The sequence below is a fragment of the Lithohypha guttulata genome, assembly GCF_036872675.1.
Source record: "Lithohypha guttulata strain CCFEE 5908 chromosome Unknown scaffold_5, whole genome shotgun sequence".
Taxonomy (NCBI): Eukaryota; Fungi; Ascomycota; class Eurotiomycetes; order Chaetothyriales; family Trichomeriaceae; genus Lithohypha; species Lithohypha guttulata.
In genome coordinates, this window is record NW_027042754.1 from 712341 (window position 1) to 739433 (window position 27093).

A 27093-nucleotide genomic window follows, 5' to 3' on the forward strand; every position below is an offset into this window, starting at 1 on the left:
GGCCATGAGTTATGCAATTGAGAAGCAGCAACTGCTTGAGTCTCAATACCGGCATCTAGCCTCGGTAATCGGCTCCATCCACCAATCAATTCCTACTGTACCTGCTATCTGCCAACACTCTATAAGCAATTAAGCTCATCCCAATAAGACTACCGTTTTCTAAGGGAGCATCATAGTGCGGTGCTCTGTGCTAGATGTCGGTGCTCAAGTGACAACAACTTTGGAATACCCTGCAAGGACACCCAAAATCTCTCCTGAACCAACCAACCAACCAACCAACCTGTTTCGTGGCCGCCATTTCCAAAAATGCCATTCGATACATGGCTCACATCTCAACTCGGGATACGTATCCCTCTCGTCCAAGGTGGTATGATGTGGGTAGGCAAAGCTGACCTGGTCTCAGCTGTCGCAAACGCAGGTTGCCTCGGATTCCTCACAGCTTTGACCTTCGAAACACCTGAGCTTTTGCGCGCTGAGATTCGCAAGTGTCGATCAATGCTCGAGGCGGACGCTGTACAATTTGGCGTCAACATCACATTATTGCCTGCCATCAATCCGCCTGATTATATGGCGTATGCGAAAGTTGCAGTTGAGGAGGGCGTTAGGGTCATTGAGACGGCAGGGTGAGTGCTCCTTGCAACATGTCTGGCAGTGTATAGCTTAAGGTTGATCTGCTGCTCGACTTCATACTGCTACTCAAAATGACAATTCGTACAGTGACCCAAGCAAGATCTTAAAATACATAAAAGACAACGGATGCACCGTAATCCACAAATGCGTAACTCTAAAGCACGCACTACGCGCCGAGAAACTCGGCGTCGACTGCATCTCAATCGACGGCATCGAATGCGCCGGCCATGGAGGAGAATACGACAGCACCTCTCTCGTACTCCTCTCCCTCTGCGCAGAGCAACTACAAATCCCCTACCTGGCATCCGGCGGCTTCGCAAACGGCAGACAATTCGCCGCCGCACTAGCCCTAGGAGCCGCAGGCGTAAACATGGGCACTCGATGGATGACCACGAAAGAGGCGCCGATCCACCCCAACGTCAAAGACGCCATAGTCAAAGCGACGGAGAATGACACGATACTCGTTTTGCGGAAATTTCGTAATACGACGCGATTGCATAAGAATAAAGTCAGCATGGAAGTGTTCAAGATTGAGAATACGAAGAAGGATGTGGAGTTTCGGGATGTTGCGCATTTGATGAGTGGGAAGAGGGGGAAGGGTGTTTATGAGACCGGGGATGTTGATGCTGGCGTCTGTAAGTGCTACGAAAGTCAAGAACTCGTCCATAGGACGAGTCCTTGCTTCAGATCGATGGCGTACTGCTGGGGCTAACTATGTACAGGGAGCTTGGGCATGTGTAGTGGCCTGATACACGATGTTCCAAGTTGTAAAGAGCTGGCTTTGAGGCTGCAGAGGGAAGCGGAGGAGGCGCTGGAGAAGACCAGTGTATTGAGAAATGCTCGGGCGAGGCTGTAACGATGTGGAACCCGAAGCGTTTCGCATGAAGTCATCGCCACATTCTAAGCTGTATGTTGCGATGTAGTAACGATACGTGGTACTTAGGAATAAGTGCGTGATGAAAACAAGGCGGTGTGATTCTATTTCCTGCTCTTAAGCTATTTGCAGCACAATCCTGGGAAGTCTGTTATCGTATCTTCGATGCATGGTCATTACTTCCTCCTTTCCGACGAATTGAATCAATGCAGATGAACACGACCAAACATATACAAATACCAGATAACGACACCGAGAGCGTGATGAAGAAGACTTTCGTTGTGGGCGTGCGCCATATGTGAGAGCTATGGTCTTGTGTTTTCTCATTTTCGTGACCTAGGTTCTCTGTGAATAAGGTTAGCTAGCTGATCACATGTACTGAGGCAAAACTAAATACACACCTTCAACGCTGCCTGGCCTGAGAGGATTCTCATAGTCTGTGCTGTGAGTAAGTGTTTCTGAAGGATTCCTCAGTGGCATGGTATTCTGTCGTCGGAGAGCCATTTTGTATAGGTCTTGGGACAGCTCAGTTGCTGAGGGGTTGATTTCGGAAATTGGTGAGTAAGCGATGTCTTCAGTGCTAGCTGCTTTGGAATTAGAGGGACCTTCCCAAAGATACCCTCGAAGTGTCAAGTCGGAGCTAACATCGAGCTTGGTATGTTTGACCTTAGCAGACTTTTGTAGGTATGTCAAGTCGGTTGGTGTAGTGTAGGAAGAGATAGGATAAGTTCCACACGGGTGCAAATTCAGGATTGGGACAGCTGCCAACTCGTTCAAGTCGGTGCAAAGATATGAAGACATGTGTGTCGAATGCAACCATAAAGGCTATGTGGCTGACGTAGCAGGTGTACTCTATAGACCGGCCTGTACTTGACGGACGTCAGGTCTTTGCATATCATGTGTCTTTGGCGCCATGATCTGTGGTGAAGTCAAGTTGATTTCATCAAGGTCGAAAATCTCTGGTGTGGTCTAGCAGGGAACAAGTGTAATACATTGTACCACTGAAGCAATAGTGCCGACAATCTGGTGTGACCAAGATTGACACGGATCGAGCTCTGACGAAGGAAGAGATCGTACACACGATTAGGTATGGCAGGGCTACGCACTAGATGTGGAAGCCAGTATTGAAAATCTGTTCGGGGTCCATGGCATCTCATTGCGCTTTCGTGTGCGGATGTGGGCGCTCGTGCCCATGACTCTTCGTAGCCATCTCCTCTTTTGCTTGCGAATTCTCTTTTCCGAGCTCTGTTGCCAATAACCCCATTTCACCCAGCATATATTAAACACGGTTTCGCACCATAGCCAGCTCACCCGGGCTAGCTCCGGGACGCTCCCTGTGCTCTTACTGAAATTGATCGGATCGAGGTCGTGCACTCGAAAACTTAGTGTATTTTGAAATAGCTCGGCTGGCAGATAATCAATTTTTACCATCGGTGGTAAGTTTTGGTGAGGAGGTCGAGGTTGTAAACGCTCAATTGACGTACTTAACACGTCGCAATGGAAGAAAAGAGCTTGCAAGATAATCGCGGATGAGATGTTATGGCATCACATCTGCTTGTATTAGTACAAACAATGCTCATCTGAGTGCTGTTTGACGTCTCGTCTCTGTGATTGTCCATAGCAAGCATAGCGAGTCGTTGTTGCCGACGCCTTGCCTTTGTCTTGCTCGTACCTCGCCAGGCCAGCAGCAGTTGCAGTATATACATGCAGAGTCAGAAGACTGTCGCACGTCTGTAGCTGTTCCTGTCATCTGAGATACAGATCAGTATCTTTGAGAGCTGCTTGCCGCTCAGCATCAAAAAACATCTTCACGTATGGAGTGTCACACATAAGGGGAAGTAGCTCTGAACCGACAAGGTGAGCGTCAACCATAATGGCCAGCCGCAGGTTGTCGTTGGAGACATGGTCAGTAGCCTTGGTTCGAACATCTTACGACAATTAATCGCACAAGCAGGGTTCGAGTCCGACGGAATAGGGCTCAATAACAGATGCGTTACTCAGAGGGGACATCGTCTCTAGACCCACAAATCGAACCACAACAAGAACATCGAGATCTCGTATAGCCTGATCTGAGGAACTCCCTAAGAAAGGTTATCGAGATAAGAACATTACACATTATCCTCGATCCTCAATGTCGTGCCGCTCTCGCTGTAATGGTTAGGAGGATAAGTTGGACGAAGATTCGCTCTGCAAAAGGCACTGGTAGATACGGTTTAGTGGAGGTTACGAGTTCAACCGTAGGCTTCAACAAATTGGCAGGCACGTCCACGAGCAGCCAAGACTTCTCGAGGGGGGAACTCACCCCTAGGATGAATACGCGATCGAGCTCAGAGAACAGTGCTGCGACCAGAGCTTTCTTGCAATCACTCACCAGCATCCGCAGCATGCATGAATACCTTCTACCTAGGTCTGCGCCTCAGCGACATCAACGCGCCGACGTTCAAACGATATTACCTTCACCGTCAGCTGGAATCACTTGAGCACAACACAAGCATATCATTCGAAGCTCAGATAGTTTCCACTCAGCATGAAGACCAAATTCGTACTTCCAGCACAACATCAGCACCGGCACGACAATCTGTCGCGCATAAAGCGGGCGTGAGTTGCCTAGCAATTGACCAGATTCTGGGACGTTACCTTGTCTCTGGTGGAGCAGATACAGCACTTAGACTATGGGATCTAGAGCAGGAGTCCAAGGTCTCTGGCATGAGTAACGGTGAAGCAGCAACATACCGTCCGGTTTCTTCGACATCGAGAGTCAACCAGGCATCACACAGCCACTCAATCACCAGCTTGAGCATATATCCGTTCGACCCGACACCAACCACCCTGTTATCCACATCCTACGATCAGTCTCTTCTCCTTACACAGATCACACCCACCGACCTGACACCTCTGCACAAATTCCCGCTCGACTTTGCGACGTATTGTCATGCTGTCTCGCCCGTACCAGACGCTTCCGGACTTGTAGCTGTTGGTACCGCCCACCCAGCACCAAGGCTCATCGATCTTCGATCCGCATTGGCAACGCACGCACTCCCAGGTCATTCGGGCGCCATTTATAGCCTGGCCTGGCATCCACGGCAAGCTCATGTCCTAATCTCTAGCTCCAGCAGTGGACAAATCCTCTGCTTCGACATCCGTCGTGCCAGCCCAGCATTCGCATCTTTCGACGTCGATGACTCCCTCGGTGTCGTAGACGCAGAGAGTACATTCTCTCGTCCTGTCCTAGACTACAACCATCGTGCACACGGAGACGCCATTACGGCGATTCTATTCAACCACGACGGCAGCAAATTGATTAGCGCTAGTCAGGACCAGCGAATCCGTGTATGGGACGTCAAGACGGGACGCAACGACCTCGTCCATTTCGGGCCGCGAATACGCAACAGCAGACATGGGGAGTTCAAGCCCATTTTGGCTCCAGTAGGAACAAGCGGTATCAAAGCTGGGCAAGAAACATTGTTCTGGCCCAATGACGATGGCCGAGGAGAGATCTTCATGCAAGATCTGCGTGAGGGATCACTCCTACGAGTACTCAAGACACAGGGTATAGTCCAAGTTGTTCCCGGTGCAGGCCCAGCACGTAGAGGACGAGGCAAGAAAAGCGCCGCCGCAGAAATTCAGAACGTCAACAAAATAACAAGCGGAGGACGGATCAACTCCTTGGCTTTTCGACCTGTGAGAAGCGAGGAGGGCTATGGTGGGACAGTGGAGATGTACTCTGCACATGGGGACGGCAGGATATACGCGTGGAAACCAAGACTCGAACCTGGCATTGATGAGGACGAAGTGGCTGGCGAAATCTCAGGCGACGAAGGTGAAGAACAAGGAATCAGCACACCAACAAAGAGGAAGACAGAAGAAGAAGTCGATGAGGAGCGCAGAAGCAAGAGAAAGAGACAATTGATACAAGGCTTGGTCGAAGGGCTGACGAAACGGCCTGTGACATTTTCGTAGAGTATTTACAGGCGAGGAATTATCTAACACTGTTTATCTGGGTGGCTGCGACATATTTCTGATCGATCCATATAACTTCTTTGAAGATTGACCTGCGTTTTGTCTGGCACCTTATAACCTCGTCAATAGAATCAAGCTGGGTATATAGAATCCTCCGTAGGTAGGGAATTCCTCGGAGCCTACACGTCGTCGAATGTCAGCTCCTATCAGTGCAATAATGCCTAGATAGCTGCAAATAGCGCTTCTTCCGAGCACTCGTCTTGAGCGTGAACCTTTTCCTGACGCTTCTGAACTTCACCATTTATGTAGTGATGCTTCTTGCCACCTGGACTCTTCTTGAGACGTAGTACGGTGTAGTCGTCAAGCTCGTTTCATTTCTCTTGCAAAAATCCTAGGTCGGGTAGTCGTCGCTCCGTCACCTCTTCTAATGTGAAGAAGTAAGAAATCAACAAATTCCATAACGTAGATTTCTCCTGTGGATCTTTGCATAGATGCACAATGTGGTTTTAGAGGATGGGCGTGCTTCATTTTTATGAGCCTTTTCGCACGACCTTGCATCTGTTCAACCTTGCTTGGGCTACTTGTCTTGGTGTCTGGGACGAGAGTTTTGCTTCTTCAGTATCGTCCTAGCAATGTATCAATGGTGACGTCTGCCTCGGCGCTGGAACTCACGCTTGGTCATCCAAATCGAATGTGTTGAAGTTTGTCCTGGCTCAAGAACGAAAAGTTTACCAGCGTCGGAAGTGGGTTTTCCATGCAGAGTTCGTAGCCTTTGAAATCGTCGAACAATGGCTTCACGTTCTTGAAAACTAGTGGTAATACCGATCACTTGTGTTGCAACGTGACGGAAGGTGAACCAAAGCTCCTGGGCTGCATTCGTTGATGGAGAATAGCCAAGTAGCAAGTCGGTCCCCGAGGCTAACCACTCTTGAAGACAAGACATCCCCTAATTCGTCTTCTTAGACACCTTCTTCCCATCCCCCCTTTTCACCTCAACAGTAAGAGTATCCGTCTTCTCCCTATCCTGCTTCGCAAGAGCAACCTTCTCCTTCTCCTCCGCCCGTTCCGCATACCACTGCCCAATCTGCAAGACCAGCACACCAACAAGCACCAACGCAAGAATAGTATTACTCGCACTAAGCACCTTCAAGTTATCCTCTCGACCCAACACATCATTCCCAGTCTCCACATCAACCCCAGTACCCACATCGATGTCATCCGCTCTCGCTTGATCGCCAAGCGCGTTCTTGAGACCTTCGCCGTACTGTCCCAGAGACACGATGCGCAATCCCTTGACGATGTTGGTCATGTAAATGACCACGGCGATCATGTAGAGGACCAGACTGCCGCCGTCGAAGAGCATGTTTGACTCGGAGGGTTTGTAGAGTTTGATGACGAGGCCGAGGAGGCCGACGGCGGTGATGATGTGCATTATGCGAACGATGAGGTTGGGGCTGTTATGGAGGAGTTTGAGGTGGGTTTCGACGTTGTCGAGGTGGGTTTCGGTGAGGAGGCTGCTGGCCCAGAGGAGGGGGTAGTCGTAGGGGAAGAGGGAGAAGACGAGGCCGAGGAAGAATGAGGTCGCTGGAGGGTGGAGGGAGTGGTTAGCGGTGCTTTGAATAACAGAAAAGGGTGCTGGTGTCAGAGGAACGACTCACGGCATATTATCATAAAGGTTGCGAAGCTGATTTGAGGCATCTTGTTGGTGGTTGTCGCGTGTCGCGAGCTGGCGGGTGTCTTGAGAGTGAGAAGAAGAAGAAGGCTATGATTGTCTGTTGGCGAGCTGTCCAGCTGGAGATTAGAGGTCTGTAGGCGAATGCGACAATGCGCGGCTCAATATGTCAGCACTAATTTATGATGAACAATAATCAAAGTCCAAGATGAGCTGTGTCGCACACTGCAAGATGATGTGCGTAGTGGGGATCTGCGACAGTTACTAATGAGTAGGTCAGATAAAGAATGGCTGGGTGGGGACCACAAAGATTGCATGTGCTGATTATTATTTCGCTCCACTGATTGTTGGTTATTGCTTGGTCAGGGCATGTTTCAGACAGGCTTGTTACAGCTCCTTCACAATTGTCCAGACCTGGCAACGTAATGTAAAGAGGAAGTAGGACATGTGTTCGTTAGGCAAGCGTAGAGCTGCTACAAGCCCTCACATCCAATCGTGGACTATTTTTATCTACTTTTGAAAGAATCACACCACCAACGCCATCGCTCAAAAACAGACATGATATATGCTCAAATGAAGTAAAAGGTGTATTGTCACCTGCGATATTGAGGCAGAGTATCGTTTGCATCCATATTTAATACTTGGACAATGTACTCAGCCTCATCATCTATCACAGGTGCTGACGGTGCGTCCGTAGACCTGGTGTGGCTCGATCCAGACGGGCTGTCGTCGTCCAAAGGCGGTGCACTCGCTTGTGCTTCGAGCCTTCGTCTCTCAAGCTCTTGCTTGTCTTCTGTAGGAGTCGGTAAGCTTGGAGGTGGTGTAAGTGGGTCTGGCACGATTGTATCTCCTGAGCGCGCCGATGCGCGAGAGATTGTAATTGGAATGGATGGTTGAGTATGGTTTGAAGCTGGCACACCATCGTTGTCAAGCACCGGCGCGGACGGTGCTAATGTCGCCGACCGACTCGAAGAAGGTTCTGCTTCTGGCGGCTGACTCGGCAGTAGCAGCTCTTCTTGACGTCTCAATCGCGACTTCTCGTCGATGTGCTCTTCCGGCTCGGGAGGAGGGGGTTGATATTGATAGGTCGAGCGGTTGTGGTATGGGTCGTTTGTATCCGGAGGATAGTGTAGGGATTGGTAGTGATCGTGATAGTTGTCGTATACCAGGTTGCCGTACTCATCGTACCAGCCGTTAGGATCATACCCATAGTAATCGTAATGTTCTTCATAGCCGTTGTGGCCATTCGACTGCCACTCGATGCCATATCCGTCAGGATCTGAGCCTCCGAATCCAGCTTCTCTGTCATGATACGAATATTCACGCTGAAGGTTGGTCCTTCTGGCTCTGCCGGAGTCATCAGTCCCAACAATGAGGGGCAGCTCGAACGTTGCGACATTCTTGGTTCGTCGTAATGGAGCAGTATCAAGTATGTTGATGTCCGTCCACTCATGAGTCAAGTTCCGGCGATCGTCCGCTGCCTTTGAAAAGGTTGGTCCATTAGTGGTTAGACTTGGCAGAAGGCGCGATTCCCCCAGCTTGCCAGTCAGATCGATTACGACTTCGAGGTGATAGGTAAAAGAAATCATGCCACCCTGAATGTTATCCATGGTCGGAAACGCGACCTCTTCGTTTGGTATGCGGACCTTAAAGTTCACGTCCGCAGTCTTTGTGTGTGGGTTGACAACCATCATAGTGGATTTTTGTGTCAAGTCATTGCGAAAGGCCATGTTTGGAGCTCCATTAGTAAAATAGAGTCCTCCCAGACCAGTCTTGGACTTTGGATAGACATCCTCGTATTCTGGTTTCTTGTCCTTGTAACGATTAGCAATCGGTAGGGTTGGCAGCATGTCTATCCGTCCAACTCGATATAGCGTGGCTATCACTACACCACGTACAGGCTTTGTGTGCTCAACCCGGACGCGCACAGGTAGATAGTCTCCAGGTAATGCACCATGCCGTTGAATTTGTGCTGTAGCTGAGATAGTATGCGCAGAGTTCGACGTGGTACTCGAACGAGGGGCACTATCGTCACTGCGCTTCGGCTGGTCTGCTGATTCTCTGTCCACTATGTGAAGACTAGGCGTGCTCGTGGTTGCGTTTGTCGCCACAGTATCCTCACTAGGAGATGGACTGAGAGGCGGAGCCTGAAGCAAGACAGTGCTCGAGCGTGTTCGAGTGCTGTTGGAGGTATTTTGTCTGGACAATGTTCTGGTTGAAGGAGTGTCTTGTGCTGTTATAGATGTCGACTGTGTGCCTGCCGAATGTGGTTGTTTGACCTTTTTCACTTTTCCAAGTCTCGACATAGGTTCCAAATATATTGCTCGAGATTTTGGCGTGTACATAGATTCGATATCGATACGGTCCTTGAAGTCGACCTTGTAAATTTTGTTCGTGGTCGCACCGATGGTAACAGGACGGGTTACGGTTGCAGAGATCATGTAATTGACAACACCCCGCTCAAACTGTCACATCATTAGCTTTCGCAAGAGCAGCAAGGGGAGGTGCCTTGCTGACCACGAGAGTACTCGGAAGGCTGTAGGCTGGGAACTGCAATTCGAACCCAAACTTGTAGACCTGCTTCTTCAAGAAACCCGACCCGCACAAGACCTGCTCGTCCTGGAAAAGCGATGCAGTACCATTGCCAAAATATTCGAAGCCATGAGATCCTTTTCCATTAATCAGCTGGTCGGGTGGTATCTTGGCCTCACCAGGCGTGCACTGGTGCTTGAAGACACGGGCATAGCCATGCAACGATATAGCTAGGTGGGTGATGTCGAAGCCTTTGAACACACTAAGCGTAATCTGCCCCTTGACACTGTCTCCCGGCCTGTATGTCTTATGCGGATGCTCCGGGTGAATTTCCAGGTCGAAGAGCTTGGCTGCTCGAGTGGTCAAAGGATTTGAGAAGCGCGATAAGATTGACTTGGAACGTTCGACCGGCGGGTTTGGATTGGTAAACAATGATTCGAAAGGCATCACCGCAGGCAGCGAATCGTTTGGCGAAGCATAGTCTCTCGGTTTTGTTCTCAGTTCGATCGACGCTTTTCGAGTCTCGAGGAATGCCAAATTGTCGCACGTCGATAGGTGGCTGCGCAGACTCCGTTCAGTATTTGCCGGACATAGGTGAAGTCCTAAACGTCTTCATTCGCGCGACATCTTGTTGTATGACTGATCTTTTGCAGAAGTCTACGATAGCGAGGAAGCGACGTGATCGACACAAAAGCACGAGAGAACTCAGACGACCCCGACGACGACAGACGACTGGCGGCAAGCCGGTGAATTCGCGGGGGCCGTATTTGCGACAGGGGTTTCTATTAGGAACATCCGAGTCTAGAAAAGCACCCAATCATCCAGCACCAAAGTTCTTCACCACAATTACGATGCTTTAAGAACTGGTCGTTGATACGTCAAAAAGCAAGGCAGCCATGGTTCTGCATTGTCGTCTGCCAGAATGGATGTGTCTGACCGCTGATCTGACGATACTCGCGTAGGAATGACCACACCTCAAGAGGCTTGTTTGGGTGTGACACGAAGCTTATACTCGGCTTGGTTTCCAGGCTTGAACGATCATGCAATCTTGTGTGTACAGTAATCAGAGGCGGCCAATCATTACATACATTGTGTCACCCCTCCCTCTCTATTTGTGCGTATGCATGAATTGACACATACAGCATTATCCTCGCTCGATCCGTCCTTGCATGAGCGAGGTAAAGCGACGATGTCGATATCGCGTCTTTCATGAACAAGAGTTCCCGGCAAGCTCAACGTCACGGGCAATTTTCGGTTATGTGCCGCTAGCTCCTCAGGCACTTTGCCAAATCTGCGCCCTGGAGAATGCGACGCTTACCCAATATGTTTCAGCGTAGACTTTAAATCACGGACTTTACTTCTCCTCTGTCATTCAAATGCTTTTCATCCATCCAAGCTTCGGCTCGTTGGACCAGCATCGTGACCGATTGCGTTCAGGGTTTTGGAAGCTTTTCAAACAAGCTTCTTTGGTTAATCCAGGGATCTAGAATCGAGCTCCGACTTCTTGTCAGATCCAGCAATAAGTGGAAGCACTGAAGTACTGTAGAAGCTCTTGGCTTAAAGGACGGCACGAAGACGAAGAACTCGCACAAAGAAAAAGTCACGTTGCCAACTCCTACTGTACTACAGCCTGTACCCAACAGTCTGTTGGGCAGATCCTGTTCCTGCCAGAGCATACCAAGATGCGAGCGTAGGTGGATGATTGGCGGGTTCGCAACATGACTCCGAGTGCGCTATTCGCACCTGCACGAGTAGCGGAAGTATATCACCTCTTCGCGTCAGCATGATGACCTCGATCGTTTATCACGGTACACGCAAACAACGACACAACCCTTGTCCGTTACCCGTGAGCACGGTCATCGAGACTGAGCCTTGTCAGCCAGCAAGACTCGCTTTCACCCTGAAGCCGACTTCACTCTCCAGGACTTGTGTATCTTCTACGTTGTCGCCTGCGAGGTTTTGGCTGTTCACGTGCTTCCTCCTCCTCCGATGAACTTTGATACTCATGTATCGTTTGCGGCACCACTCTGCCAATGATCTGATGCTGTGCCATTCTGTCCATCGGTCGCTGATGATCTCGCGACTGAGGCTCGGTAAACACCATATCTCCAGTCTCACCAAGGGCTTCTTTGCAAGCCTCCTCAAGCAGAATACCCATCGCCAGCAAGGCAGTTTCATCCAGAGACTCAAAGTCGAACTTCTCTTTTGTCGTAAGCTCGTAAAAATCAGACACGTAGGCATGAATCTCCTTCAGCAGGCAGGAATCTGGCAGCTTTTGCGTCTTGGGGTTTAGGCTTTTGTCAGCATCGTAGTGATTCAGTATTGTTTCTGCAGGTGCATTCAGTCGTCTGTGCAAGACCTCCTCGGGAGCAGAAGGTCTAGCAGTATCTGACTGCAGTTGTACTGATGTCAGAAAGCCATTACGACCAATTCTGCCAGCGACCGCGTCGTAAAGAGTGCCTTCTCGTCGCTTCTCTCTGTTTTCTCGTCGTGGTTCAGTATCCTCGTTGCGTTTTTTATTCCGTGGAGTAGACATCAAGCTTCGTCTTGCATCTTCAGGAAACGGTAGACCTTCCTGGTATGATCAAGAATCCCTAAGCACGTATAGTTGGTCCTCAATGTAAGAAGTCTGCACTAGAAGGACGGCAGTCTCCCGGCAAGAGTATTTGATTTTGTGAATTTCAGTCACTACTACTTCACCAGCTCGCACCATACTCAAACGGGTTAGCGCCAAACCCGAAGCTCTTCTATCCAGTCCCTCTTCGATACTTCGAGGTCTACACGTGGTCTAGTACTCGCTTACACCACTTCTACACTTAAGCAGCTGCAATGTAACTCCCTGCTTGAAGAGACTATGAAGTTCCTTTAATACCACCTGAAAGCTCAACAAGCAGACGCCTGCTTCCTTTTTTCATGGTTTGTCACTCTCGATGACTTCCAAAAAGCCCCCCACAAGATGTAAGCTTCCTGTAACGAATGCCGTGACCTGTTCTTGAGTGCTGGCAGCCAGCCTCACGAGATCGACAGCCTCTTCGATAGTTCTTACAACGCTCACCTCCGCCTCTGAATCGATCTTCTTCCACGTTTCTGCAAGTCCTCTTTGAACCGTAAGAGCCTCAACGTCCGATGCATTCGTGTTAGTACTGACTAAATCAGGTCTATACCCTGTATCCCTGAATGTCGTGTTCGTGCAGAATATAGTATGGGTGAAAGGATGCGAGTCTTGAAGGGTTGTCGCAAGGGTAGAGTGCAGTGCGTGAGCAAGTGCATTCGCATCTCGGGTTTGCTGGTTGAAGACCAAGTAGCGTTTCGCATGCGTCTGACGACGTTCTTTCTGCGTGGCAGCATACCATTGACCAGCTAGATTGATACTTTCGAGAGTATGTCCACCGTCGATGTACCATGTGAGGTTTTTCTCATAGCGAGTCTCGCACCTGCCGGACCATTTGACGTCCTGGAGACCTTGACGTTGTCTGGAGTCGTTGTCATCCATACTGTCATAGCCGTGCTTCTGGAGCCAGTCCTTGCTAATGGCCAATGCTAGGCTCGCATTGGTTTTCTGGAACTCAGCCTCAAGCCCGAGCTGAATCTGACCAGTAGTGATCCTCTGGTCGACGTCAACATAAACAAGCTCTGAGCCGACTTCCTGTGCGACTCTGTTCAGGACTTCTTTGGCTTCTGGTAGTTGACTGGTTGTAGTGAAACACTTCGCTCCTACTTTGATCACACCAGCCTTGTGCCATGCAATCTCCCCCAGCGTTGCACCAAGGACTCCTACGTGATCAATGCCCAGACTCGTAATGCCTGTCACGGACGGTCGTTGGAGGACGTTGGTGCTGTCATAAGCCGCACCTATTCCGCACTCGATTACTGCAGCACTGACGCCTTCACTCACATAGGTATGAAAGGCCATTAGGGTCAAGAAACGAAAGTAGACGGGCTTTGTGCCTGAAGCTTTGGGGTCTTGTCCGGTCTCTTCCGCAGCTCTTTCCAGCCTGTCCCATATCTCGAAGAAGTATCGCGCAAATTTCTCTTCACTCAGTGGCTCCCCATTGATCTGAATTCTTTCTCGAACAAATCGGAGGTGAGGTGAGGTATACAGGCCCACCTTCGACAGTATCCTGCCATCTTTGGTAGACTTTGTACCCAGGTACTTCGTCAAGATTGAGGAGATGAATGCTGACGTTGAGCCTTTCCCTTTGGTGCCGGCGATGTGTATGGTGTTCAGCTTGTCAAAATCTGAAGGCTAGAACAAGTCAGTTCTGCGCGGGCCAGGTAGCTTGAGAAGCTCACTTGAAGCATACTTGATAGCCAATCTTGCGACACCATTCTACCATTTCGGGTATCGCTTGTTCATTCATCTTTCGACCCGATTTGCGTATAGCATCTACAATCGCAAAGTTCGTCTGAAGACTGTTGAGCGATGCGATGGCATCGCTGTATGTTCGTGCCATGTTGCTAGACGTTGACATGCGAGAGATTTGATATCGTTGCAGTCCGAGCATGCGGCATGGTTGCTGCATACGTAAAATCGTTAAGTTTGAGACCGTGAGTAATGTTCTATCGTTGGGCGGCCGAGAAGTTACGTCGCACAACAAGGCTCTATGGTCTTGAACTGGGAACCATCAACGAGCATCTCCTGGCTACAGCATTGTACGGCTGCAAGGATTGAGCTTGCCCACGGCAGCGTTGATTGTCGGGTGAATTGTAATCGCGCCTTCATGCAACGTGCATGGTAGCGACTCGATAAAGCGACGTACAGTCAGGATCGTGAAGTGGTACTAGACAGAATATGATTATTGCCGGTCACTTGACCGTGACCCATGCTAAGAAAATACACATTAGGCATGGGTCTTCGATGTCCTAGGCATTCATCTTGGGCTTCAAGCACCCACAGCTACAAGGATCAAAATTGGTGGCCGGTCGCGTTGATTTGTCGAGAGCTTTAGCCCATACTTCCACCACTTCTATTGCCATCACCAACAACACCAGCCATTTCCAACAAGTGTCTTGCTCCATCCTTGTCGCCACCGAAGTTGACACCTCTGCGTCTAGCCGCTTCAGCTTCCTCCCATGCTAGCCGCTTCTTTTGCTTGGTGATCTCATCTTCGCCTGCCGCACCATCATTGACGAAACTTACTCCCCAAACCTCTAGGTCATCTATGTCGAGAGTAACTTTTGTGGGCTGAACATCGGTTGAGGTTGACATCGTAGACTTCGTGCGTTGCGTCTCTTCTAGTAATGGATCAGTCATGAAGGCACCTGCTGATCCTGCATCACCGTCGTGCTGAAAGGTAGCAGTAGCAAAATCTTCGTCAATCACCAGGCTGACGGGACCTAGCGCGGGTCTTTGTGCAGATGCATTGATCCGGCTCGAAGCAGGAATGATGCCGCCTAAAGCCATGCCGGTCTTGCTTGAAAAGTATGATATCGGTGTGCTTTTGTTGTATTTGTTGGCACGAAAGACTGCATGCCGTGGCTGCAACTGGAACATTGTTGCTTTAATCTCCGAAGGACTCTCTGCTTGAGAGGTGGATCCAGCTTCCTTCCAGTGATCGGGCAGGTATGCACCGATGATATGGGTTTGACGCGATTTAACGTCGGTGCCTCTGAGGACAAGAAGAGTGCCTGCACGCCAAGAAAGGACTTGACGCCCGAAAGAGCTTAGAGATGTGCCATGGGACGCAGTTGAGTAAAGCTGGTTCAGCCGGGCGCCACAGTGAAAGAAACTGGACGACGCTGGTGAGGAAGTGTTCGTGATCTCAAAGGAGAAGCTCAGCTGAGCAAGAAGCACGTCATTCAGTATGTTCGTAGACTGATCTTGAACTTCGTACAGAGGCGTCCTAATTGAGGCTTTCTGTTCGCTCCCTTCGTCCTGATGCTTACCTGGATTGAGGTGCTTGCTGAACAAGAAATGCTCAAACAACGGATTAAGAGGTCGGAAGAGTTGTGGTGTGACAGTGGTTATTGTTCTTATAAAGTTAGTATAGCTGATGCTTTCGTGCTCTGGTTCAAAAGCCACAATGATGGACCTGGCAGCACGCTCAAGTGCAGCGAGTTGATGTTCGAGAAGGGCACCGCATACTTGCGTGGTGTTGTCTTGTGGCGTCAACGAAGCGAACGCGAGCATGAGCATGATCAGCCTCTCTAGATTGTAAACAGGAACGTGAGCAGAGTGGATCTTGCGCTCTTTCTTCTGATCCTCTTTGAAGACTTCAATAGCATCCAGCGCGTCTAGTGCAGCTAAAGCCAAGTCGTCATCATCCTCTTCCTCTTCGTCGTTGACGGGCTGGTCAATTGGAAACCCTCCTCCTGCTGTGTGCACCCCTTCGTGGTTCGAGTTGCTTCGTTCAATGCCTCCTTTTTCCTCACTCGTAGCACTCGTCCCTTTAATTGAGCTCGACGCCACCACAACACTGTTGCGTCGATCGAACACAGCCAGACTTCGGAACAAGAGTTTGTTCTTGTCCTGGTCGCCCCTCTTCAAGACCTTCTTGTATCTGCCAGTGAGCAGCGTCACGACCTTCAACATAGCTTCCCTGGTCACAATACATGGAGCTAGGCTTGGAAATGGGAAGGCTCCTAGGTAATTAGTCATGGCATAGACCACTGATCCGGCACGAATTGAGTCTGGTAAAGCCAAGAAACGACATAACGTCTCTTCTTTCCAGTATTCGACATCGTCTTGATGGTCGGCTAGTGTCTTAAAATTGTCCTTGAAGTGTGCTATCTCAAGATGTGTGTAGCACTTCGAGGCGAATTGAAGAGCCAATTCATGACTGAGTGTTTCTGCTCACATCAGGAGGGCGACCTTCGAAGGGATGAAGTCATCACACCTATTGGTACGTCGCGACGCTCTGGTTTTGACTCGTGTTGACCCATAAAGGCAGACCGTGGCAGGGAACACTGCCAGAGCTACTTACAGCCGAGTATACTATCACGTCTCGGCGGGTTGTAAGATACCGAGAAAAGATATGTAGTAGGACAGTGAGCAATGAGTGTATTGAGGTGTGGAAAGTGAAGGGAAACGTGGAGCAAATGACCATCTCTAAATATGAACTCTGGTGCTGCGTACGGCTACCTTTTCCCTCAAACCTGGTCGCACTCGCCTCGCCTTGCCCTGATAATTTGTCTGGTTTCTGATACTCTCTACACAAACAAAATGCGGGTGTGTCCGACACTTTTGCTGGCCAGGACGTGTCTCTCGTGACCTTCATTGCTGCTCGTAATCGTGCTTTGTGTATCTCGACTAGAACACGTCGACATCACTGCAGTCCCGACAAAGTATACTACGATATCTACGACAACATCTGAGGAGCAGTCTGGACAACTCAGCTCCCCCAGCTTCAAAATGGCATTAGTGATACGACAACAGCTACATGAAGGACAGGATTTCAAACGACCGTCCCTGCTCTAGGGCGACATCGGACGCGACGATTACCGGCCTCCCTTAGGCACGAACCTTGACCTCTTCCTCAAATCAGCTCCATATCTGTAAAAGAGAAATGGCGCTGGTACAAGGGCCAGACATACGAAGCCTAGGATGGTCGTCGCCCAGGACGTTCCCAACGACCTGTACATTGTTGGAGCAGCCAGCGGGAGCCCAGCAGCGGCGGCGCTTCGGACAAAGGTGTTTGCGGCCATAGCTGATGCTGCCGAAGAGAGATAGATGTCGACAATATATACGATTCCATTCGTGAAGATCAGCATGACTCCAGCACCAATAAAGAAGCCTGAGACCATCTGCGGCACCCATGGTATTGAGGGGGACGCAGTCCACCCAAACCAGAATAAGCCCACTGGTAGGCATATTGCTCCTACCATGATCGGTGGCAGTCGATCTTCTGGCAAAACCTTTCCTCGAGCCTTGTATCGTGGCTGATAATACTTGGCAGAGTAAATAGCAATGGCTGCACAACTCGTGAGAATACCTACTAGCATACTCAAGAACGAAAGTGATCCTATCTGCCGACTCCATCCTCGCTCCTGTGAAAAGGCATATGGGAACGAGAAGAAGGTGAGATACATGATTGCATAGACGATCGAAATGTAAATGGTCATGATGTCGAGCTGTTCGCAGTTAGAAAGATTTTTGCTCTCATCCATGTTGGTAACTTACCACTGGCTCGTGCAGGAGCATTACCATAGGCTTCGAGAGGTATTTTCGAATGAAATTCTGGAAAGGGTTCGATTTTGTTACTGACAGCCCCTGCTTCCTCGCCGCTCTCTCTTTCAAAACCGGGCCATACGTCTCAGGCACCAAGATGAATGCAGGTATCCCAACTGCAGTTGCGAGTATGAGAACAAGCCAGGCTGTCCAACGCCAGCCAAGGTGGCTTTCCGTCACAAAAGAGCCCAGAATAGGTCCTGCATGTGTCAGACAGCTGAAGTACGCCTAGAGAGGATGAACTTACCCAAAGTCGGGCCAGCGTACGCTGCCACTGAGTACAAGGCAGAGGCAATACCGCGATTCGACGGATCCCAGAAATCTGCATATGAAGCTGAGACGAGCGCGATTGGTGCTGCTCCAAAGCAGCCGGCCAGAAATCTTGATATCAAAACTCCCGCAAGAGAAGGACTCAATGCCGTCGGAATTTGCATCAATGCAAACAGAAAATATCCACCAAAAAGTGGTATTCGCCGACCAACAAGCTCACTCATAGGGCCCCAAAGCAAGGGACCAAAAGAGAAACCGCCTACGAATAGAGAAACACCAAGCAGCATTACCGTTTCACTAGTATCAAATTCTTGAGCCGTCACAACAATGGTCGACGAGAAGATTGAACTGCACAAGGTAGCCGTCAGGGTGCATAGCGACATAAGAACCGTGATGCACCATTTTCGTCGGTTCGACCAGTTGAAAGGGTCATCATACTCTAATGGTGCCATTGCTGGTGGCCGTTCAGCTGCTGCTTGTTGACTTTTCTCGACATCTTGATATTGTGCAACCTCGGTATTTTGCGCCATGTAAAGTCTGACAACTGATTACGATGGTCTTTGCATTTGCAAATGCTCTCAAATAATTGATTGCACTTGGCAATTGACTCGCAGCACCTTGATCAAGAACATCTGGGACCATCGATACAGTATGAACCCCAATAGCTGCGGTCTTACAGCTTATAATTATGATGTGAAGTCAAGTCCTACGAGTGCCTGGGTCACTCGAGTACTTCTTCAACGTGGCGGCGGCGCTAAGTGTGCCGAGTTCCGGCCTGCAGGTTGGGACTTCATTAACAACTGTGTATCTGCGTTCACTGCACAATGCTACACTCGGATCGAAGCAAGAACCGCGCTTGCGGACGCCTGCACACCAGTATGTCCGGACCCTCTCCTTGTGCTATCGACTCAGATTCTACTAGGTCTGCTCATGCGACAAATATTCTCCTGAAGGCGCTGAGCTTCGGCCTCAAGGACTGGCAGACCTTGCACTTTCCAGCCTACGGTTGACACCGAGCAGCAAAGTATATATTGCCTCCAGTGTCGGAATACTGACGTTGTGTTCACGACCTTTTCTGACTGGTGTACCCAGTATAACTTCTAGCTCAAGCGGTTTACCGTTCTTACAGTCCGTTCGCATGCTGCTACCAATCCCTGGCATATCCAGGATCTTGTCGATGAGTCGATCGATAAGTTCATACTCGATGGGCACTCCACACTTCTGAGCGACGTCAATCACCTCGGCCATTAACCTCCTGGTCATCGGCATTGCATTTGAAGAAGATTTTAGCCACATTTGAGTGTCGAGCATTGTTAGCGTTGTGATAGAATTCCATGCTGCGTTCCAGACAACTTTTTCCCAGCGCTGGATTTGAATGTTCTCGACCACTTGAAACACAGTTTGACCTTCTGTTAACAAAGACACGAATCCATCTAGCTTCTGCTTCTCGATTGTGTGGTCTATGTCCGGGCTTGGGAACAGGCCTATCTGCATATCTTCACTCTTAGTGTGGTTGATTATGCCAGGACTATGTTGAATTGCACCCACCCATGTCACACACGAAAGTATTGTGCATTGAGGAAAAGCCGCTCTAAAAGGATCCTCGTTTCCAACACCATTCTGAATCAAAACGATTGTCGTTTTCTCTGCAACTACTGGCTTCAACTGCTCAGGAACTGTATCCTGATCTATCGCTTTGTGCGCACGGACAATGTAATCAAATTTCAGGTCGGCTTCGGCAGGCGTCCTAACAACTTTGTATGGTCTGACAACATGCTCGCCGTGGTTCTGACTAATGATCTTCAGGCCATTTACGGAGACCGCATCGAAATTCGACCGAGCAACTACTGTTAGCCGTACGCCTTTGCAACGACTGAGAATGAAAGCGTAAAAGGAACCGATGGCTCCTAGACCATACAAGATAACTTCCAGTTGCTGACTCATTTTGGAGATTTGGTAATTGCTCACTCGCACGAAGACTGTGAATGTATCAACAACTTCGGCTTTCTTATGGACCAGACGTTGTGGAAAAATTGGGCAAGTACGCCTGGATCGTAAAAAGCGTTTAGGTATGCTGAGAGCGGTTACTTTTTCTGCCGGTAACGTGGCCGTGGTGGCATTGGTCGGCCTCGGGCTTCAGACCCTTACCGTGGGGTTGCACGGAGACTCGACTTCAAGAAGTTTGCCTCTTTCAGGCAGACCGCGGAGCATTGGCCGATAGCAATTTAGGCTAAGCTGCCTGTTTTCTGGAGGCAGAATTTGGAGATGGGCTGCTGCTCTTGATGGATGCCCGCACACCAATGTATCCCCAACGCCTCTTTCGATCACGGTGTGCCCTGTCACCGGCATGAAATCCATACATGAGCTCAAATGTCTCGCCGTTACCTGAGATCGAATGCATTCAAATATTCGTATTCGGAGGCAGGATATGTACGCTTCTGCCTCGTCACATCGATACAGACAACTCCTTGAGACCTACTACAGCCTCGAACATTGTTGTTACAGCCTGAAAGACCACAAGACATCGTTACTTTCAGGTGTACCCGGAATCCCTCAGGAACTCAAGCCAGCGCTCAGCACTTCTTTCAAAGCTCGAACTTCTGTGGCATAATGCGGACCATCAGCGGCGCCCAACTTGCCGAGCACAAGTCCAGACAGTCCTGCTGGCTGGCTGTTCACGGCAAAGTCTATGATGTGACGGGTTTCATTAACGATCATCCGGGAGGTGCTGGTCTGCTCCTGAAGTCAGCTGGCAAAGACGCGACGTCCGCGTACCAATCAATACACAATCCAGAGCTGATATCCGAAACTTTACCTCAACAGGCCCTGCTAGGCGAGGTTGACACATCAACAATTCCTGTCGAACAACAGGAATCTGATGTGGCCTCGATAGGGCAACAAGAAGCACAAAGTGAATATCCCGCGCTGAGCAGCATCATCAATGTTGACGATTTCGAACAAGTTGCACAGAGGTACCTCAGTCCAGAGGGCTGGGCCTATTATTCGTCCTCAGCTGAGGACGAAACCAGCAAACAGGATAATGCTCGCCTATTCAGAATGCTTAAGCTGCGACCACGAGTTTTACGAGATGTTCGTGCCATTACCACAAGTACCAAGATTCTCGGCAGTGACTCGTCGGTGCCGTTCTTCATTTGCCCAACTGGACTAGCGAAGTATGCACATGCGAAGGCGGAGCTCAATCTTGCTTCCGCTGCGGGTGCAGAGAATGTGCATCAGATCATCCCTACTAGTCCATCAATGTCTCTCGAGCAGATCACAGAAGCAAGATCTTCACCAATCCAAACCCAATATCTTCAAGTCTATGTTAACCGCGACAAAGAGAAAGCTCTGTCGCTGATCCGAAGAGCTGAGAAGGCGGGAGTAAAGGGCCTTTTCATCACTGTCGACTCACCCGTCCTTGGGAAGAGAGAAAAAGACGACCGACTCAAGGCGCTGTCACTAGGTTCATCGGCACCAAATGCTGGCGTTGCGAAGATTGCTTCAAGCACATTGCTGAACCCTGGTCTGAAGTGGCAAGACCTAGACTGGATTCGAAGTGCTACTAAGCTCCCACTTGTTCTCAAGGGAGTGCAGACTGTGGAGGATGCCGTTTTGGCATACAAGCATGGTCTCGATGCTATCTACTTATCCAACCATGGCGGTCGTAGTCAGGACACCGCGCAGGCACCTATTCTCACGCTCCTTGAGATCAGGAAACATGCGCCAGAACTGATCAAGAACAAGAAGATTGAGATATATGTTGATGGCAATATCAGACGTGGCACTGATGTCATCAAGTGCCTCGCACTCGGAGCAACTGCAGTAGGTATCGGCCGTCCTTGCTTGTACAGTATGACTGGCGGGTATGGTGAAGAGGGCGTCAAACACATGATCAGTATTTTGAAGAGCGAGCTCCTAGTCAACATGGGATTGATAGGAGCGACAAGTATCGATGAGCTAGTTCCCGATATGATCAACACTATGAGAGCGGAAATGGAAGTCTTTGGAGGAGTAAAGCTGTGATTAGATGGGGACCGACTGATGTTCGAGCACCTCATCTTCACGATTCAGTGCACGAGAAGAACCAATAATACGTACCTGAATTCTTATTCGGCCAACCCTCTACCACTCTCTAATACTTCCATCCGGCCCATAAAATTCCTTACACTGCCACGGCTGCGCGTCCTTGCTAATCCTTCTGACAACTTCCTCGTCAATCTCAATACCCAAGCCCGCACCTATTGGGGCCTTGACGTATCCCTCCTCGATATCGAAAACAGTCTGGTCCACGAGATATGTGTTCAGATCTTCCTCTCCAGCCTCCACATTGTAGTGCATCCCAAGACTCATCTCCTGAATCACAAAATTCGGCGTCGATAAAGCGACCTGTATGGATGCTGCCAGAGCGATCGGGCCCAACGGACAATGAGGCGCAATTGCGACGTCGTAGGCTTCAGCCATTTGTGCGATTCGCTTGGTTTCTGAGATGCCTCCTGCGTGCGCGATGTCAGGTTGGAGGATGTCGATGGATGCGTCTTCGAGGAACCGTTTCACGTCCCAGCGCGAGTAAAGTCGTTCGCCTGTAGCGATTGGAATTGTGGTGAGACCGGCTAGCTGCTTAAATGCCTCGGGATGCTCAACTAGTAGCGGCTCTTCGATGAAGAGTGGGTGGTATGGCTCTAATGCTTTGGCAAGTTGCTTTGCCATGGGCTTGTGTAACCTGCCGTGGAAGTCTAGGCCTGCATCGAGACCTAGGCTTTTTACAATCTTCAATCTTTCGATGGTGCCCTCTAGGACTCGAGGCGAGTCCAGCCAATTCACGTCCTCGGTTGCGTTCATCTTGACACACTTTAGCCCTTGCTGAATTCGCGCTTTCGCGGCATTCTCAATGTCGCTAGGTCTATCGCCGCCAATCCAGGCATAGACCTGCACCTTGTTTCTCACTTTGCCGCCAAGCAGACGATAAATAGGTACGCCGAGCTTTCGGCCTTTCAGATCCCATAGCGCAATATCTATGCCAGATAGAGCAGACATGAACACCGGTCCTCCACGGTAGAATCCGAGTCGCCAGATGAGCTGCCAGATGTGTTCTATGTCATCCGCTTCCATACCTATGATTCTCTCAATTATCTCATCTAGTGCGCCTTCCACAGCTTTCGTGTGGCCTTCTAAAGTGCCTTCGCCCCAGCCATAACCGCCCTGGTCATCGGTGATCTTGACGAATAGCCATCGGGGTTTTACGCGAAAGTATTCTACCGTCCTGATTTTAGGTAGTGGCTGTTGAGGTGCAACCGGTGCTTTCGCGCCATTGCTGAGGCCGCTCAGGGCTTTGAGTTGGTCCGTTGCCATCGTCTTCCTCTGATGATTTGCTGCGGATTAGTTGATGAACTCAATTGATGTTGAGCGTGAATCCGAAACTGTATTGACGAGGGACGACTTCTGCTTGCATTGTGGTCGGCAGTGTCTCTGTCATTCCACCTTGTTTTAGTCTGTAATTGGTTCGTGCGGGGATGGCGTGGGGTAGCTGGGGAATCATCGTGGGTGTGGTAGAACCTGAGGCCGACTGCTCCGGCGTGGACGCTCCTACTGTGGAAGGGATTCACTTCGGCAGCAATGACTCGAGGTGAATAATGGCCTTGGACGTCTCATCAAGAACGTGCTTCGTACAAAAGTATGTGTGCTCTGTTGCAAGACCTTGGAGGGAGACGTAAAGAGCGCTTCAATACGAGCTCATGCTTCACCTTCGCGTAAGATTTGGACAGCCCTTTCAAGTCTCTGCGCACCTTCCTGCATAAGCTCCCATCTGGAGTCGCGGAAAGCGTGTGCAAAAAGTCGGAGCATGCCAGCCAACCTGTTCCGTCCAGAATGCATCGATCGAAGATCGTCTGCGGCTTTGACATGGCTTGTGGAGTTTAGGAACGCCCTGGCGTCCTTCAGATAGGTATGGAATTGGTTGTCAGATGTTGACGTCTGTATACCTGGCCAACCTAGGGTGGGTGTGGGTGATGAGAAGGGAGTGTCATGTGCCGGAAGTTGGGCCGGCCAAGGTCGTAGTGGCCCATCCATGGCAAAGCCGTAAGCGAATGAGACCAGTAGAGCGTGATAGATAGCCCAGCTGCGGTTGAGTAGATGGTCGTCATGGCATGTGTAGAAATCGGCGGAGCTCGTCGTCTGTGAAATGTTAGTTCAAAGTTGGAAGAGTGATTGTGCGCAGCTGTTTCAACGATGACGTTAGTGAAGGTCTTGAGCTGCTTACCTGTAAAATGACCGCTCTAAGAATCTGGAGGCCGTGAAAAGTAGCACTCCTTGCGCCGGGAGTTTTGCTCCATTCGAGCATTTTCGTTTTGGCTCGTTCGCGGTCTGCTCTTGTGATTGTTCTACCAAACAGCCGGTGAGCACCAGTGTATATTTGGCATTCGGTGAAATCGACGTGCAAGGCAATATGGCTCAAGTGGTGTACCACGTCCGCGGAAGCACATGCGTCTCGATCTTCCGAATTCAGAGTCTGCTGCCAAGGCAGTGCTACGTTCTTCATGTGAATCATGCTGTCGTCAAAATCGCGCTTCCAGAAATCAAAGGACTTTGCCATAGCTTCGCGCCATATTGTGGGCATTCCTAGGGAAGAGGAAGCACCTAAGCTCGAAACTTGTAGGTCTCTTTGATGAAGGTGCCAAGTAATTGATTGGAGTCCTGCCATAAGGATAGCTCTGCCGAAGTTGTTTGCCTTGACTTTCTTGCCGGTTAGTGTACGTTTCAGACCTTCGATAAAAGTCGTCGGTTTGATGCCATGAGTATGCAGACTAGCATGAATACGCCCAACCTCGGGAGCTGATGTGGCCGACCACAAAGCATCGTCGCACGGAAGTGGTAACCTGAGTTCGTGTACTACCATTATTGCGGCATGGCCGAACATTATAGCATGAGATGCATCGACACAAAATGCCGCGAAGGCCGCTCTTCGTGTAGACTCTGTCTCTATCCATCTGTGCCAAGCTTCATCAGGAGTGGTTGGATTCGGGGTACGTCTGGCGGTCTCATCTTCACCCGTCAAGGTCGTACCTCTTCGCATGAGATTAATTAGAGTGGCAGAATGTACATGAGCTCTCTCGTGCAATAAGCGTGTCGAGCCTGACTTCTCGTAGAATTCTAGCAGAATTAGTGTCTGAAAGACCCATAGCTTGGCAGGAGGGCGAAAATCAGCATGCATGAAGATCTGCCAGCGCAGATGCCATGCTACAAAAGTTGCGAATTTGGAGGCAGCGGTCGTCTTCAGTCTACCATAACGACTGCCGAGCTGTGACGCTCCCAGTGCCATGACGGCCAGCACAAGTAGGTCGTTTGCAGTATCTGCTGAGAAGGTCGGCTGATGTAGAATGGGCATCTGCCGATGGAAATGCTTCCAGTAAGAGCCCAGGTAGAGTTGCATGGATCTTAGGCTGAGAATGTGTTCTTCAGCGTCAGCGTCTTCCCCAGAGAAGATTTCCAACCTTAAAGAAGTGATATCTGTGTTCTCGGCATCGATGAAACGAGTCCGCATCAGTTCAATCAACTTTTGCCTCTTCGCTGATGAAAGCCAAGCTGTATCGTCGTCAGGCATGAATTCGAATTCGCCTGTACTCGATGTTCTAGCGTCCACACCAATATCTAGCAGGCTATCGTTGGTATAATCGGAGAACATTGGCATTGTCCCGAAGCCCATATAGTTATTCATGCCAAAGCCCAATGTGTTCAACGCAGTCGACAAAAACGGCCCACTGTTTACATTTGGAAACTGTTCATCAAATAGCCAAGACGTGAACTCGTCACGAACCGACGCTGGCGATTCATTGAATTCAAGGACGGGCAATTGGAAGTCACGGGTTGACTGTATTGGAGCTATACCGGTACCGTGTTGAGATGGTCCTGAGTCATGCATGTCGATTGAGAAGGCGCTTACGTTGCTGATCAAACCCACAGAGGCACGCGGTGAGAAGGTTGTTGTCTGTTCTATCTGTTCAGAACCATCATGTGTTGACATGGATTTCGCTCGTGGCAAAGAAGATTGTGTAATCGTTGCTGGGTGATGGAGGTTCGTTTTCGTAGCAGAGCCATTTTGGTTAAGAGAAGACAACCGTGGCCGACCTACACGTCGAGTGGTACTCCCAGCTTCGGCGTCTTCCTCCTCACTCGAGGCACCACCGCTCTTACTAGGAGGCGCATCATGCCTTTCGCGATGTCGCACACACAAGTCCTGCCTGACAAAGACTCGTGTACAGCCAGGAAAATCACAAGAATAGATGTCCTTGGGATTGTGATTCAGTTGATGTCGGCCCAGATGCTCGGCGCGAGTATATGACTTGCCGCAACCCTCGAAGCTGCATTCATACCGCCGTGTCGGCTTACTGGAGTTGGCTACAGCATGGCCTCCTGGAGGATATTCCGATGCGTGATTGCTGACGACGTTGCCATCATGGTCTCGCTTGTGTCCCGATGCCATCGATACACATTTTGCCCAATCACTTTGTCTTCTCAGAAATGCGCAGCGACCGAGTAAATCGAATACATGGACATTAGAGGTCTACAATGTCCAGGAATGATTCCAAATTTAACGAAGTGGTTGAACGTCAAGTCCAATCGATGGCGCCTCGGTAACCACTGTACCGTTATCGAATTGCAGCGGGCACTTAAGGACAACTGAGCGCCAATAGAAAACTGCTTGGGTTGAAAGCTGGGGTTTAGCGTCGCTGCACTGTATGCCCCGGAGCTCAATTCTACCCTGCGGGCTTGCACAGCGCGGCAACAATGATCTTTAGTCGTAGCGGAGATGGCGCCGACGATGGTGATGTCGCAATACTGTAATCACAAAGATGCCCCTATGCCCCTCGACAAATGATCCTTTCCATTCGTATGCCACAACACCGTCCATCTTTCAAGCATATTGTGGCCTGAGGCATCAGCGAAGAGCGATGTTTATCTCCGTATCTCGACTCATGTCGACAAAGGTAGTGC

At 49.9% G+C, this 27093-nt stretch overlaps 11 protein-coding genes across 11 annotated transcripts; 3 read left to right on the forward strand and 8 right to left on the reverse strand.

The window, feature by feature from the left end:
- Positions 1–306: 306 nt before the first annotated feature.
- On the forward strand, positions 307–1486 carry LTR64_006706 (uncharacterized protein; the record flags this gene model as incomplete). The annotated part of the gene is made up of 3 exons (XM_064901035.1): positions 307–623; positions 718–1265; positions 1353–1486. 3 exons carry the CDS (start codon positions 307–309, stop codon positions 1484–1486), a joined length of 999 nt encoding a protein of 332 aa, XP_064752111.1.
- Positions 1487–4031: 2545 nt separating this feature from the next.
- On the forward strand, positions 4032–5464 carry LTR64_006707 (uncharacterized protein; the record flags this gene model as incomplete). Its single annotated transcript, XM_064901036.1, has 2 exons — positions 4032–4102; positions 4174–5464. 2 exons carry the CDS (start codon positions 4032–4034, stop codon positions 5462–5464), a joined length of 1362 nt encoding a protein of 453 aa, XP_064752112.1.
- Positions 5465–6410: 946 nt separating this feature from the next.
- Positions 6411–7162, reverse strand: CSH3 (the record flags this gene model as incomplete). Its single annotated transcript, XM_064901037.1, has 2 exons — positions 6411–7048; positions 7123–7162. The coding sequence occupies 2 exons, from the start codon at positions 7160–7162 to the stop codon at positions 6411–6413; spliced, it is 678 nt and encodes a 225-aa protein (XP_064752113.1).
- Positions 7163–7729: 567 nt separating this feature from the next.
- On the reverse strand, positions 7730–10115 carry RIM8 (ph-response sensor protein; the record flags this gene model as incomplete). Its single annotated transcript, XM_064901038.1, has 2 exons — positions 7730–9601; positions 9654–10115. 2 exons carry the CDS (start codon positions 10113–10115, stop codon positions 7730–7732), a joined length of 2334 nt encoding a protein of 777 aa, XP_064752114.1.
- Positions 10116–12579: 2464 nt separating this feature from the next.
- Positions 12580–14122, reverse strand: LTR64_006710 (uncharacterized protein; the record flags this gene model as incomplete). Its single annotated transcript, XM_064901039.1, has 2 exons — positions 12580–13914; positions 13973–14122. The coding sequence occupies 2 exons, from the start codon at positions 14120–14122 to the stop codon at positions 12580–12582; spliced, it is 1485 nt and encodes a 494-aa protein (XP_064752115.1).
- A 491-nt stretch (positions 14123–14613) lies between these two features.
- Positions 14614–16550, reverse strand: RTC5 (Restriction of telomere capping protein 5; the record flags this gene model as incomplete). The annotated part of the gene is made up of 2 exons (XM_064901040.1): positions 14614–16457; positions 16505–16550. 2 exons carry the CDS (start codon positions 16548–16550, stop codon positions 14614–14616), a joined length of 1890 nt encoding a protein of 629 aa, XP_064752116.1.
- A 555-nt stretch (positions 16551–17105) lies between these two features.
- Positions 17106–18635, reverse strand: LTR64_006712 (uncharacterized protein; the record flags this gene model as incomplete). Its single annotated transcript, XM_064901041.1, has 3 exons — positions 17106–17738; positions 17788–18035; positions 18083–18635. 3 exons carry the CDS (start codon positions 18633–18635, stop codon positions 17106–17108), a joined length of 1434 nt encoding a protein of 477 aa, XP_064752117.1.
- Positions 18636–19074: 439 nt separating this feature from the next.
- Positions 19075–20049, reverse strand: LTR64_006713 (uncharacterized protein; the record flags this gene model as incomplete). The annotated part of the gene is made up of 1 exon (XM_064901042.1): positions 19075–20049. The coding sequence occupies one exon, from the start codon at positions 20047–20049 to the stop codon at positions 19075–19077; it is 975 nt and encodes a 324-aa protein (XP_064752118.1).
- A 426-nt stretch (positions 20050–20475) lies between these two features.
- On the forward strand, positions 20476–22128 carry LTR64_006714 (uncharacterized protein; the record flags this gene model as incomplete). The annotated part of the gene is made up of 2 exons (XM_064901043.1): positions 20476–20535; positions 20611–22128. 2 exons carry the CDS (start codon positions 20476–20478, stop codon positions 22126–22128), a joined length of 1578 nt encoding a protein of 525 aa, XP_064752119.1.
- A 99-nt stretch (positions 22129–22227) lies between these two features.
- LTR64_006715 (uncharacterized protein) lies at positions 22228–23454 on the reverse strand (the record flags this gene model as incomplete). Its single annotated transcript, XM_064901044.1, has 1 exon — positions 22228–23454. One exon carries the CDS (start codon positions 23452–23454, stop codon positions 22228–22230), a length of 1227 nt encoding a protein of 408 aa, XP_064752120.1.
- Positions 23455–23835: 381 nt separating this feature from the next.
- Positions 23836–26581, reverse strand: LTR64_006716 (uncharacterized protein; the record flags this gene model as incomplete). Its single annotated transcript, XM_064901045.1, has 2 exons — positions 23836–24276; positions 24362–26581. 2 exons carry the CDS (start codon positions 26579–26581, stop codon positions 23836–23838), a joined length of 2661 nt encoding a protein of 886 aa, XP_064752121.1.
- Positions 26582–27093: the final 512 nt, after the last annotated feature.